Source organism: Pristiophorus japonicus, chromosome 14 (genome assembly GCF_044704955.1).
Source record: "Pristiophorus japonicus isolate sPriJap1 chromosome 14, sPriJap1.hap1, whole genome shotgun sequence".
Classification (NCBI taxonomy): domain Eukaryota; kingdom Metazoa; phylum Chordata; class Chondrichthyes; family Pristiophoridae; genus Pristiophorus; species Pristiophorus japonicus.
In genome coordinates, this window is record NC_091990.1 from 26290699 (window position 1) to 26305577 (window position 14879).

Below are 14879 nucleotides of genomic sequence, written 5' to 3' on the forward strand. Positions count from 1 at the left end.
ACCTTCCCTCAACAGCAAGAATGTCCTTCCTCAGGTTAGGAGACCAAAACTGTACACAATACTCCAGGTGTGGCCTCACCAAAGCCCTGTACAACTGTAGTAACATCTCCCTGCCCCTGTACTCAAATCCCCTCGCTATGAAGGCCAACATGCCATTTGCTTTCTTAACCGCCTGCTGTACCTGCATGCCAACCTTCAATGACTGATGTACCATGACACCCAGGTCTCGTTGCACCTCCCCTTTACCTAATCTGTCACCATTCAGATAATAGTCTGTCTCTCTGTTTTTACCACCAAAGTGGATAACCTCACATTTTATCCACATTATACTTCATCTGCCATGCATTTGCCCACTCACCTAACCTATCCAAGTCACTCTGCAGCCTCACAGCATCCTCCTCGCAGCTCACACTGCCACCCAACTTAGTGTCATCCCCAAATTTGGAGATACATTTAATCCCCTCGTCTAAATCATTAATGTACAGTGTAAACAGCTGGGGCCCCAGCACAGAACCTTGCGGTACCCCACTAGTCACTGCCTGCCATTCTGAAAAATCCCCATTTACTCCTACTCTTTGCTTCCTGTCTGACAACCAGTTCTCAATCCATATCAGCACACTACCCCCAATCCCATGTGCTTTAACTTTGCACATTAATCTCTTGTGTGGGACCTTGTCGAAAGCCTTCTGAAAGTCCAAATATACCACATCAACTGGTTCTCCCTTGTCCACTCTACTGGAAACATCTTCAAAAAATTCCAGAAGATTTGTCAAGCATAATTTCCCTTTCACAAATCCATGCTGACTTGGACCTATCATGTCACCTCTTTCCAAATGCGCTGCTATGACATCCTCAATAATTGATTCCATCATTTTACCCACTACCGATGTCAGGCTGACCGGTCTATAATTCCCTGTTTTCTCTCTCCCTCCTTTTTTTAAAAAGTGGGGTTACATTGGCTACCCTCCACTCGATAGGAACTGATCCAGAGTCAATGGAATGTTGGAAAATGACTGTCAATGCATCCGCTATTTCCAAGGCCTCCTTAAGTACTCTGGGATGCAATCCATCAGGCCCTGGGGATTTATCGGCCTTCAATCCCATCAATTTCCCCAACACAATTTCCCGATGAATAAGGATTTTCCTCAGTTCCTCCTCCTTACTAGACCCTCTGACCCCTTTTATATCCGGAAGGTTGTTTGTGCCCTCCTTAGTGAATACCGAATCAAAGTACTTGTTCAATTGGTCCGCCATTTTTTTGTTCCCTGTTATGACTTCCCCTGATTCTGACTGCAGGGGACCTACGTTTGTCTTTACTAACCTTTTTCTCTTTACATATCTATAGAAACTTTTGCAATCCGTCTTAATGTTCCCTGCAAGTTTCTTCTCGTGCTCCATTTTCCCTGCCCTAATCAAACCCTTTGTCCTCCTCTGCTGAGTTCTAAATTTCTCCCAGTCCCCGGGTTCGCTGCTATTTCTGGCCAATTTGTATGCCACTTCCTTGGCTTTAATACTATCCCTGATTTCCCTTGATAGCCACGGTTGAGCCACCTTCCCTTTTTTATTTTTACGACAGACAGGAATGTACAATTGTTGTAGTTCATCCATGCGGTCTCTAAATGTCTGCCATTGCCCATCCACAGTCAACCCCTTCAGTATCATTCGCCAATCTATCCTAGCCAATTCATGCCTCATACCTTCAAAGTTACCCTTCTTTAAGTTCTGGACCATGGTCTCTGAATTAACTGTTTCATTCTCCATCCTAATGCAGAATTCCACCATATTATGGTCACTCTTCCCCAAGGGGCCTCGCACAACGAGATTGCTAATTAATCCTCTCTCATTACACAACACCCAGTCTAAAGATGGCCTCCCCCCCTAGTTGGTTCCTCGACATGTTGGTCTAGAAAACCATCCCTTATGCACTCCAGGAAATCCTCCTCCACCGTATTGCTTCCAGTTTGGTTAGCCCAATCTATGTGCATATTAAAGTCACCCATTATAACTGCTGCACCTTTTATTGCATGCACCCCTAATTTCCTGTTTGATGCCCTCCCCAACGTCACTACTACTGTTTGGAGGTCTGTACACAACTCCCACCAACGCTTTTTGCCCTTTGGTGTTCTGCAGCTCTACCCATATAGATTCCACATCATCCAAGCTAATGTCCTTCCTAACTATTGCATTAATCTCCTCCTTAACCAGCAATGCTACCCCACCTCCTTTTCCTTTTATTCTATCCTTCCTGAATGTTGAATACCCCTGGATGTTGAGTTCCCAGCCCTGATCATCCTGGAGCCACGTCTCTGTAATCCCAATCACATCATATTTGTTAACATCTATTTGCACAGTTAATTCATCCATCTTATTACAGATACTCCTTGCATTAAGACACAAAGCCTTCAGGCTTGTTTTTTTTTTAAAACACCCTTTGTCCTTTTAGAATTTTGCTGTACAGTGGCCCTTTTTGTTCTTTGCCTTGGGTTTCTCTGCCCTCCACTTTTCCTCATCTCCTTTCTGTCTTTTGCTTTTGTCTCCTTTTTGTTTCCCTCTGTCTCCCTGCATTGGTTCCCATCCCCCTGCCATATTAGTTTAACTCCTCTCCAACAGCACTAGCAAACACTCCCCCTAGGACATTGGTTCCGGTCCTGCCCAGGTGCAGACCGTCCGGTTTGTACTGGTCCCACCTCCCCCAGAACCTGTTCCAATGCCCCAGGAATTTGAATCCCTCCCTGCTGCACCACTGCTCAAGCCACGTATTCATCTGCGCTATCCTGCGATTCCTACTCTGACTAGCACGTGGCACTGGTAGCAATCGCGAGATTACTACTTTTGAGGTCCTACTTTTTAATTTAGCTCCTAGCTCCTTAAATTCGTTTCGTAGGACCTCATCCCTTTTTTTTTACCTATGTCGTTGGTACCAATGTGCACCACGACAACTGGCTGTTCTCCCTTCCTTTTTAGAATGTCCTGCACCCGCTCTGAGACATCCTTGACCCTTGCACCAGGGAGGCAACATACCATCCTGGAGTCTCGGTTGCGGCCGCAGAAACGCCTATCTATTCCCCTTACAATTGAATCCTCTATCACTATCGCTCTCCCACTCTTTTTCCTGCCCTCCTGTGCAACAGAGCCAGCCACGGTGCCATGAACTTGGCTGCTGCTGCCCTCCCCTGATGAGTCATCCCCCCCAACAGTACCCAAAGCAGTGTATCTGTTTTGCAGGGGGATGACCACAGGGGACCCCTGAACTACCTTCCTTGCACTGCTCTTCCTGCTGGTCTTCCATTCCCTATCTGGCTGTGGACCTTTTCCCTGCGGTACGACCAACTCTCTACACGTGCTACTCACGTCATTCTCAGCATCGTGGATGCTCCAGAGTGAATCCACCCTCAACTCCAAAACGCGGTCCGTCAGGAGCTGGAATAATTGAGCAACTGACTGATCGAAGAGGAATAAATGAGAAACACCTAATCATTTGTGCTCATTTAAATGTTGGTTTATCCATTTACCTTCAGTTACTTGTAACTAACTCTGAATAGAGATCTGATCCCAGCACAAACTGTCAATGGGCCAAACCATTTACTTCAGCTTTATAGATTAAAGGCATCAAGTATAACCCTGATTATCTTTCAATACTGAACAGGGCAAGACAACATCTAACCCATGGGCTAAGTTTATAGAAATGTTGATACAAGCAGAATATTTTAGGTTTAGCTCATTCCGACTTTCGAATTCTGTTCAGACCTACCTCCTCTCAAATCCAGATCCGTATGCATACTGCTGCCGCTGCCCCATACCTGTTGCAGGTGGGCGACTGTAAGGATCTCCCATTCCAGTATTGGGAGTAGGTCCAGGAGACATGAAAGGGTCAGTCCCAGGAGCTGCTAGAAGAGAGATGCGTTTCACTACATGTTACAATACAAACACCTCCCCAAAATAATGGCAAGAAAACTTTTGGTTAATAAGTTTGATTTATTGACCAAGTCATAGAAAGTTTCCATTTCAGGACAGTTTTAAAAACTAACTATTTCTACCTTTTCTCATTCCACCAAATGGATCCTTGTTCGGCTCGTATGTCATGCGGGCCATTAAATCTGTGGTGTTCATTCCGGGTGGGTACGCAGGGCTTTGAGTGACAACTGTCCTCTTCTGAAAAGCTGGGTCACTGCTGTCTGCAAACGGATCCTGGACACTCACAGAGTTGCTCCTGAATTTTAATACAGCACATTAGAGAGGTATAAATCTTTTGCAAAATGGCAATCCCTTCCTACCAGCAACTGATACAGCTAAATAACATTAAATAGAAATGTGGGGGAGGAAGCATCACAAAGCAACCAGTTCCTCAGCTGGATGTTCACAGGTTCCATTCCATCGGCTGCTCATCTCTCATTACACCCGGCATAAAACCAGGCCGCTCAGTTTTACCTTTCTTCTTTGGTCATGGTCCGATCATCCCCATATCTTCCTCAGAGTTCCCTGCTCGATCTGATACCAGCCCCTTCCCCCACCCCCCCACCACACCATCCCTTTTTTTGGGAATAAACCCTGGATAGCGAGTGAAGCAACAACTGAAGTGAAGACAATTCCATTACTGTAGCCGGCCCACAGTCAACACAATCTCAGGAAATTAGATGTATTGAGAAATTAGCCACAATTATTCACCATGAACTGGTGCACCTTTTACATGACAGCTGGGTTTACCTGGAACCTGGCATTGGCTGCATATGGCTATGGGGCGTTGAGGCGGGCGTTGGTGGCTTTAAATCTCCTCCTTCTGCCATCGAGCTGCTGGTGGACTGAGGGGTCTGAGGACCCTGTAGGGAACCTGAACCAGCTGCAAAAGAGAGACATGGCTTATGTTATCATTATAATGGAACATAATGGCCCAGAATTTCCTGAAAACTTGTGTCAATAATAGCATGTAACGCTGATTTATGGTGTAAAAAGGGAGGGGGGGGTGAAACAGACAGAGAGGGAAGAAAGAAAGACAGGTGGTGGGGGGCAGGGGGGTGAGAAGAGAAAGAAAGACAGACAGGAGGGAGGAAGGGAAAGAAAAACAGGAGGGAGGGAGAGAAAGTGAAGGCTGAGGGAGGGAGGGAGAGAAAGTGATGGCTGGCTGAGGGGGAGAGAGAAAGTGAAGGTTGGGGGGCGGGGGCGAGGAAAGAAAATGAAGGCTGGGGGTTGGGGAGAAAAAGTGGAGGCTGGGGGGGTGGGAGGGGGGCGGGGAAGAGAGAAGAGAAAGTGGAGGCTGGGGGCGGGGAGAGAAAGTGGAGGCTGGGGGTGGGGAGAAAAAGTGATGGCTGGGGGGCAGGGAAGAGAGACGAGAAAGTGGAAGCTGGGGGCGGGGAGAGAAAGTGATGGCTGAAGTGGCGGGGGCGGGGGGGTTGAGGAGAGTGAGAAAGTGAAGGCTGGGGGAGTGGGAGAGAAGAAAATATCACTTTCCAAAGCTGCTAACTTTTGGTTTGAACTGGAATAGAACACTACATTTTCATCAAATCCAACTGTAAACCAAAGACAGAGATCATTCTCACTTCATTCTCTCACTCACTATACTCCTCCCCATCCTCGAGTAGTGCTGCTCCATGGTTCTAAGCCCTGCAATCTCCAGCAGCACTGGTGAGGAACGCGTATTATTCACCTCAGTTGGAAGGGAGGAGTGGAGCAGTAACAGCAGCTGCTCTGTCAATCCAGAATGAGCTGAAGAGATGGGTGTCTCCACTGAAGACATTCACACACTCAGCACAAGCATGAGGGGCAGTAAGAGCTGGGTCTGATTGGAGTCTTGTTGTGGAGAGGTACAACTCCGAGACTGACCCTTCACCCAGATCAGAGAGCCCACAGCAGGGCTTGAAATAAATCCAGTCCAACAAAATCAACTCAATATCAAAATAATTATTTTTAGGAGTTCTCTGCTGAAAACTAGCATCACAATATTGGATTTAAATATTATGGTTAGACCCTACGCATTTAAGCCTGACCATTGAAAGCTGTAATGAGAACACATGTTAATCATCACTGTCTCAGGTTCTGCTGCACACAAGGGGTTAGAACGACTCATGTCATGGATGATGCAGTTCAGGTACTTGAGTGACTCTTGTTACTGGTGTACAATACTGTGTTAATCATTATATGCTCTCTCAGGTACTATAGTAGTCCTGATGACTCATGCTGCTATTCATTAACTGCGAGTGAGGAAGGTCAATAGAAGGGCAGCCTTATTTACACCCAGCCCCGTTTCACCTTTTCACCCTGTTTAGTCTGGGGATTCCCCTCCTGCTCAGTGACATCTCACTGCCTTAAGAATGTGGCTGGGCTCCCCTTACTCTGCAGCAAGGAGATTAGGTTACATTGCAGTCGGGCGACTGGGCTCGGTTTCATTCACATTAATAACACTCTCCCCATTCATCAACTTCCTGAATCTGGGCATCTCCAGGGAATCTGGGATGGCAACATGCAAAGCAGTCAGCTGGAGTGTCATTTGAGCCAGTGGGCAGGGCCGACATTCCTGGAATTCCTTCCTTTCCCCATGCGATCCTCTGTGCAGTGCTCACACAGAATGCCCATGTAAGGACTGACTCTGCCGGCCATGGACAGATCATAAGACTCACTCAATCGCCCGACTAGAATGACTAGTGAAACTTAAAAATCTGCAGTTAGCCTTCAAGCAAATATCAGCCTCACTAATAAATGACTGCCCCAGACCTTGATGACATTTATTTAAAATGGCAGCGAGAAGTGGCCCTGAACAGAACAATTCAGCTGCCGGGGAGACTGGAAGACCTGTACATGAAGGCAGCTTGAATGCAGAGTCATTCCTCAGTCCCAGAGTTTCCCCACTCAGAGAGCCTGTCGCTCCATCCTGTTGGTGACAACAGACGAAGAAAACCAGTTAGGGTTAGGGGGGGACAGCAGGTTCAGCCGCTGACTCCCACATCCATCCAAACCAGTTTCTGCGGGACCATCCTGTCACCGATCAAAAGAACCGGTGCACGGCATGCAGGCACAAACGCAAGAGCCTGCTGTCAGCACGCAGGCACAAACGCAGGAACCTGCGCACGGCACGCAGGCACAAATGCAGGAACCTGCACGCAGGCACAAACACAGGAACCTGCGCACAGCATGCAGGCACAAACGCAGGAACCTGCGCACGGCACACAGGAACCTGTCACTGTTCTTTTGATCGGTGACAGGATGGTCCGCAGGCAGGCACAAACACAGGAACCTACTGTCAGCACGCAGGCACCATTGCAGGAACCTGCTGTCAGCACGCAGGCACAAACGCAGGAACCTACGCAGGAATCTGCTGTCAGCACGCAGGCACAAACACAGGAACCTGCTGTCAGCACGCAGGCACAAACACAAGAACCTGCTGTCAGCACGCAGGCACAAACACAGGAACCTGCTGTCAGCACGCAGGCACAAAAAGGTTTTTTTTTTAAGTTTATGTCTTTGCTCACTTGAAAGGTGAGCATGTCCTGGGCAGGCCATGTGAGATCCCTTGAACAAAGGCCAAGACCGAGAGCAATAATCGGCTGATTAATGAGTCTCTGAAAAATATACATGCGTATGCAGTTTTAAAAATGAATACAAAGTAATGTCCTCCTAATCAAGCTCAAGTTTTCCGAGGCTGGACGGTTAATAGATTTCTTCGCTCTGCCTCGGTTAACAGCCTTCTCTGGAGCTTGCCATTTTCAAAGGAGTGGAGATGGTGATAGGTTCAGGCAATGACAAAGTCACATTTCTGCTGCTATCCTCAAAGATGCACAGTAGTTGGTCAGTTTGTTTAAATTGTATTTACAGATCGTACTTGAGGAAGAGTCCAAGTTGAGGCTTTATCCCAGAACATTCTTCAACAAGCAACACTCTTAATGGCTGTTATAAATTATTTCTCACAAACTGCCATCGTTCTTCTCGGACTGTCTCTAGGTCATTCTGTATAATGCAAGTTACCCAGTCTAAACCTGCCGCAACAGGCTCCAGGAACTAAATAGCCTACTCCTGTCCCTATGTAAAGGGCAGCCACGCAATCCATTCCCAAGCTTCTAACACTGAAGGTGATCGCCTCAGAGGGAAAGCACCTGAACACGTCCAGCAAATCTCTGGTGCGGCATAACCTAACAGCGAGGTAGCGCGGCCATGAATCTGCTTTACCTTGTATAGCACAGCATTTTGGGATCATGAATTACCTGCACCACTTCAAATATATCATTTGTATTAAGTGAAGTTACCAGGAAAAAGGTGCGATAACAGTCTGCGTCCTTATTCCTCCCATCAACCAGTGAAAAAGTAACGATCCGCATGACCCAGGTAACTAGAGCTTTGGTCTCCTTATTTAAGGAGGGATATATTTGCATTGGAGGTAGTTCAGAAAAGGTTCACTCGGTTGATTCCCGAGATGAAGGAGTTGTCATATGAAGAAAGATTGAGCAGGTTGGACTTAAGAATGAGAGGTGATCTTATTGAAACATAAGATTCTGAGGGGGCTTGACAGGGTAGATGCAGAGAGGATATTTCCCCTCGTGGGGGAATCTAGAACGAGGGGGCATAGTATCAGAATAAGGGGTCGCCCATTTAAAACGGAGATGAGGAATTTCTTCTCTCAGAGGGTCGTGTATCTTTGGAACACTCTACCTCAAAGAGCTGTAGAGGATGTGTCACTAAATATATTTAAGGTGGAGATAGACAGATTTTTGAACAACATAGGTGTCAAGGGTTTATGGGGAGCAGGTAGGAAAGTGGGGTTGAGGCCAAGACCAGAACAGCCACGATCTTACTGAATGGTGGAGCAGGCTCGAGGAGCCAAATGGCCTACACTTGCTCCTATTTCTTATGTTATTTAAATATTATATATTTTAAGCAGGAGAGGTAGACGGGAAACACCTTCGGATACCACCAGCTACTAGCACTGCAAGAGGAAGCACTGAGAATGGTCATGGATCCAGAACTGGGGCAGTTTACAAGAAAACAAAAGTTGAAACAATAGAGTAAAAGTCAATATAACAAAAGTGGTCCAGAAGGGAAGAAAAATCTGTGCTCTAAACCATGGCCATCCCTCCAGGTGTCTGTCACCACACTCCTAATGATCTGCAAATTCAAACTAGCTGTGTGCATCCTTCTACTAAATCGAGCTCATTTACAACTGATACACATGGAAATCCATCAAGAGTCTGGAAACCAACTGGAGAAATCTTCACAATGCCAGTAAATGTTATTAATCCGTGTTACGGTGACCTGCACACTGGCAGCATTGTGTCCCCCACCTAATGACACAATCACAAGCTTATTACAATAAAAAGCACATGATACAAACAGAATACGGGTGGACTTGTGCAACAATGTGAGGTCGGTCACTCGTGGGTTATGTGAAATCACTTACACCATTTAGTCTCCCACTTCTGCCTACAGCAATGGGTACATCAGGGGTTCTCAACCAAGGGTCCACCAGTTGGTTTGTCCCCAACAATATATGGAGGAGACTACCGATTGCTTATGGCATAAACATCAATAGTCTCCCCTATATATTGAGACGAGTGGAATAGTCTCAACTATAAAGATTGTGCATGTGCAGTTAATTTAAGTTCATACTGTTGGACACCATTTGAACGCTTAGACAAGTCCTTTTGCACGTCACTGACTTTTACAGCAGTATTTATCTCGGTAAGCTTTTTAAATCCAGCCCTATTCGCTTCCACGTTCCACTCGCCGCTTTAACTATTAAATAATGGTGGGAAAATCCACGAGTTCGTCCAGTATCGCGTGGGGCAAGGTAACGCGCGCCTTCCTTTCAACCCTTTGCTTTCCCCTCACACGGAGCTGCTCTGTGTCAGCTGGAAGCCGCTCACATGTTTGAAAAGAGTGCCTTCCATGGAGTGAGTGTACATGCCATGTGGCCTTTGGGGGGGGGGGGGGGGCGGGGATTGGGGGATTTTTGGGCCTGTGGCAAGGCTGTAATAATCAGGATCTGAAATGGCTCTCTCCTTCAATGTCTTCAGTATGAGTTAATAAAATATCTGAAGGCGTTATCACGACTTTCCTCGTACCTCAGACTCGGAGCTTTATATTCATGTCCATGTACTTCTCTAATGGACAGATATGCCTAGTCATGGCCCTCAAGTCCTGAGAGGTACCACCGGCTATTTGTGAAAGGGGTGAGGGGAAGGAAAGAGCGGGGGCTGCCTTTGTCACTAAAGGAATTATTGCGATGTGGTCAATGGGTAAAGTCGCTCAGGGCGCTGTTTATTTATCCATTTCTCTCATGTGCCATCCGCCTCAGTCATTACTGGTGCTGTTAATCCAAGTCAAGGCTTTCACCGCCGTGCTGAGGTTTGATATAGAAATAAGAGGAATGTTCTGTTTCCAAAATGGGAGACATGGACCTGGAATTTTAGTCTAGTCAGATCAAGTGTGCACAAACGAGCATGTAGTGAAATGGTGCTTGCTGCTCCTGGTTCATTTTCTGCTAAGCAAATGGTTGATGGAGTGGAGCAGACCTTGGGCAGCTAATGGGCACAATGTATATTTTAGATAAAATGTCAGATCTGAAACTTTCATTCTGTTTCTCTCTCCACAGAAGTTGCCTGATCCATTGAGTATTTCCAGCATTTTCTGTTTTCATTTCAGATTTCCAGTATCCAGTGTTTTACTTATGCAAATTTAGGACTTAATAAATTCTTCTTCACACATGGTGCAATAGAGCTATTAATAACTAATATTTATACAGAAAAAATACTTGTGTTACAGGGGGTCCCCGTTTTTTTATGACATGGGAGAAGGGGGGAATTGGAAGCAAAAAGGTTGAGAACCCCTGGTGGATATCATACAGCTGCCAGTAGTTATACAAACCCCAGATACAGGACCAATCGGCCTGCACTGAAGGAAAGCCCTTGCATCCCAAGCTGCCATCACACTCACCAGGAGAAGGAGGCTGTATCTTTGGTTGTTGCTTTTTGGAATCTGTGGTAGCAAAGATGTCTGGTGGAGGATCCTCCCCTCGCTCGATCTTGCACTCGAAGGCAAACAGACACTGGATATACTGTTTCTTCAGCGAGCTGGCTGCACTGCTCGAAGTGCCGACGTTCAGATTGGTGGCCAGCTCGCGCCATTTTTTGTTTTTATTCACCTGTACAAGAAGAAGTGGTTGTTTAGTATCACGGTGTGTGGTGGATCACACCACGGATCAGCCGCACGGCTCCCAGTAAGCAGTATTTGCTGAACAATCAGCTGGAATCTGGGAATGGGTCACAATTTCAGGTCGGAAGCCTGGCGACGTGGAAGCTTGGGCCACTCGGTCAGAGTTGTGAAGAGCTTCCACGACATATCTCTCATCAGCTCCAGATGAAGTGACTTCGAAATCCCAAACCACAATTATCAAAGTGCTGCAATTCCACACCCATCAGGACTTGCAACCTTCAATTAACAAATCCAGAGGCATTTACTGGACTATACCAGCATTTCAAGACACTTTGGAACAAGGACTCACAATTACACACTACATTCCAAACACTTAAACCTATAGCACTTAACCGGCATCAGAGTCACAGAAATGACAAAATATTTAAAACCAAAACCATTAAAGAGCTGCATTTGGTCAACAATCAACTCAGATGCTGAAAATTATTCACCCATTAAGATATTTAACCAACAGTAAAAATAGCACTGCGATCCACGCAATACACCCAAACTGACTCCAGTGCAGTGCCCAGGGAGCGCTGCACTGTTGGAGGTGCTGTCTTTTTGATGAAATGTTCCATTATAACAGTGACTACACTTCAAAAGTAATTAATTAGCTGTAAAGTGCTTTACGATGTCCCAATGTTGAGAAAGGCACTATATAAATGCAAGTTCTTTATATAACTAAATATCATAGTCCAGGTATATCCTGGAAAGGATCACTGTTGAGTGGCAGATCAATCTTGAGACTTGCCCAGGTGAAGCACTGCTTAACACAACTTGTTCCCACAGTCCAGGGACACCACAAGCCCAGCGGTTTTACAGAAACACCCATACTGTATTGGTACAACCCCTTCGCGCACCAAAGCCGCTCTTCGCAGACATCACTTGATTTAAAGAATGCTGCAATTTCTTGTATGAAATGTTGTATTTACGTGTTTTTCCCCAAGTAAGCTATCCTACCTTTCTTCAAACTGCCTGGACTTGTGCCCAGAATGAGGGCAGCTTTCTGCCAGGCCACCCCCTAGTCCTCATTTGACTGGCTGCTAGATATTAGGTAGCACCAAGGTTGCACTGGGTATTTGGTCTTTCACACACCCCTCTCACTCCTTCCCAATTATAGGGGAGGCACCACAGCTCTTGCTTAGCACCTGCTAGTCAGTACGGATAGATCAACCAGCACACTGAACTCGCCCACTCTATACAGCACTGAATGCTTAAGTGCTGGCTTCAATTTTTTTCTCAATTTGAATTGCAAAGAACAGTATCTGAAATATAACCACTTCCCAGAGCTATGAATGGAATCCTGCCTTTCTCTTGCGGTGAGAAATACTGCACAGGCCAGCTTATGGACTTGTCTGCCTCTGCACACAGCAATGTGTCACCTGCACAAAAAATATTCACCCAACAAAAAGTTCAAGGGAACCATTTTTAGTCAATGAGGTGGTGGGAGTTTAGAATTTAAACTTGGAATTTAAAAAAAAATCCATTTCAGGACACAGGAATTAGCTTCCATCAGAACTGAATCTAAAGAGGCCGACGCCTGTTTTTAATCTATAATAACAAGGCCGAAATTGCTGATGTGATAGCAGTGAGACGCACCAGACCGTTGAAACTATTTACTGCCCTAAGGAAGGGTGTTCTCACTGTGCACAAGTGAGTTTCAAGGCAATGGTATTATTCAAACAAGCCATCAGTAAAAACTCTCAAGCATCCTGAACTATTAATAAGTGCTGCTGTGCAGAAAGAGTTTGCAGGGAAACTAATGATGGGATGGAAACAAGTTGGAGGAGAGCATTAAAAATAAAACAGCCAAGACAGGGCATTTACAGGGATTTCAATGCAGAACAATAGGTTAAAAAGTCCATGAAGTTGAGCAACCTGAATCCCAGCTGAAGACAAAAGCCACGCTTCACACCCACCATCGTTAGTCCCCCAATATCCTTGACAGACATGTAGAGTCGATAAAGGTCCAGTGGTTTCCTGCCGACTGCAGGGAGATTTGTCATCATCATGCCCTTCTCTTCCATAAAGGCAAAGTACCGATCGATCCACATCTTGCGCTCCGGCTCCACGCCCAGCTCGTACAGTTTAGTGATCTTTTCATTAGTGGTCGTGGAAGAGCTGCTTTTCTGCAGAGAGACAGATTCATCAGTTAATGATTAGATACTCAACAAAGCTCCAACTACAACCAGGAAACAGTTAGCTTGAGGTTCGCACAGACAGCCCATATAGGCTAACCACTTATCTAAACACGTGAAAATAACAAGCCGAGCGAGATCTGTTGCCCATACAGCCAGTGTTTTGCTACAGTATTCAGGTTCCTTGATGCATTGAAACAGTCATCGCAAGAAGCGAAACCACCCTGTACATTCAGAACAGCTGCAAGACCAAAGACAACCACCAACAGACACATACAAGTGCACATCTGGCAAGGCAGATTCAACAAAAGCTACTTTGGCACCTCGTGGATTTCCCTACTCCACGCATCATTCGATTGCAAACCCAGGCTGAGAAACTAACTGAGCACTGAAAAATAAACCCACGTACTGCAATCAGAATGGAAAGTTAGATATTTGAGTGAAGCCCTTTGCAAGCACAGTCCTCGGGTTGTAATTTTTTTTTTAAAACTGTACATACAAGAAGATATACCAGCCCGAAGCCAGTAACACATTTAAATAGGGCTCATCAAAACCAATTGATGTTCTGGAGTTTAACAATTCAATGCAAGAAAGCTTGTTTGATGGATGAATAGCGTATGGGGTGCAGAGAGGAACCCTAACACTCAGGAAAATTCCAATTGTACTGGAGTAACCACGTTCTCTTTGGACATCTGATAAATCTGTACATTCTATAGACGGGATCAAATACGTAAACCCACAGGTCACATTTCTTATGAATCCCCTCATTTATCCTTTGGGGCGAATCCCTCAGTCCTCAAACAGCAGAGGATTTGCCTGTACAGCTACTCTATTTTATAGCGATGGTTCTTGAAGTTACGGCCCAATTAGCACACTTACCGTTACACGCTCAGTACATAACACACAGCTATACATCTGCCCAATGTGGCCGAGGGACTGTTCACCAGCAGTAAACTCCCCTCCAGGAATTTGACAATTATCTGAAGGGCAGGGAACTGGTTAGCACGGTGTTAGAAAAGGATCTTCTTCGAAACTTATCCACGAAGTGGTAGGTGAAGATCTCTGCAAGCATCTTTTGTTAAATTAACTATGACAGTTTCAACCCAATTCCTAAAGGACACGGCCCCAAAGTTCAACACACGCAGGCAAATACATTCGGAGAGGCTACAAAAGATGATTGGTGTTAAACCACACATGAATGCACAGCTTTTCAAACTTTGGTCTCTCGACCAGAGGGAATCTGCAAGGCAATCTTCAAAGGTCCGCGAGATCATTATGATCGCAGTCAGTGCCATCAGATGTGTGCTTTTTTTTAAAAATGGAGTGACTGCTGCCAACGAACCGGAAGCAACGCAGAAGCATTCTGCGTATAAAGGCCAGGTCCCAAATTTGAAAAAATGATGTTCACTACAACAGACGGAGGAGCGGTAAGCACATTCGGCAAGTGTACAATAAAACTCTCTCAATCTGACAATATCCTAATATCACCTTCAAGTCATATTTCCTCGTTAAATTGTACTGGAAGTTTTAGCAGTTCATTCTAATGAATTAATCACACCTCTGCCA

The 14879-nt window shown here is 45.7% G+C and overlaps 1 protein-coding gene across 6 annotated transcripts in view; it reads right to left on the minus strand.

The window, feature by feature from the left end:
- LOC139279794 (AT-rich interactive domain-containing protein 1A-like) overlaps positions 1-14879 on the minus strand; it is a 118826-nt gene that overhangs the window by 19161 nt on the left and 84786 nt on the right. For 4 of the 6 annotated variants that reach the window (XM_070899023.1, XM_070899020.1, XM_070899021.1 and 1 more), the window contains 5 exons: positions 13095-13304; positions 10915-11122; positions 4705-4837; positions 4038-4210; positions 3752-3887 (listed from right to left, as the gene is read on the minus strand). In XM_070899023.1, the coding sequence (XP_070755124.1) occupies positions 3752-3887; positions 4038-4210; positions 4705-4837; positions 10915-11122; positions 13095-13304 (860 nt within the window). The remainder of the gene's footprint in view (positions 1-3751; positions 3888-4037; positions 4211-4704; positions 4838-10914; positions 11123-13094; positions 13305-14879) is intronic. The other 2 variants (XM_070899022.1, XM_070899019.1) reach the window with 1 other exon arrangement.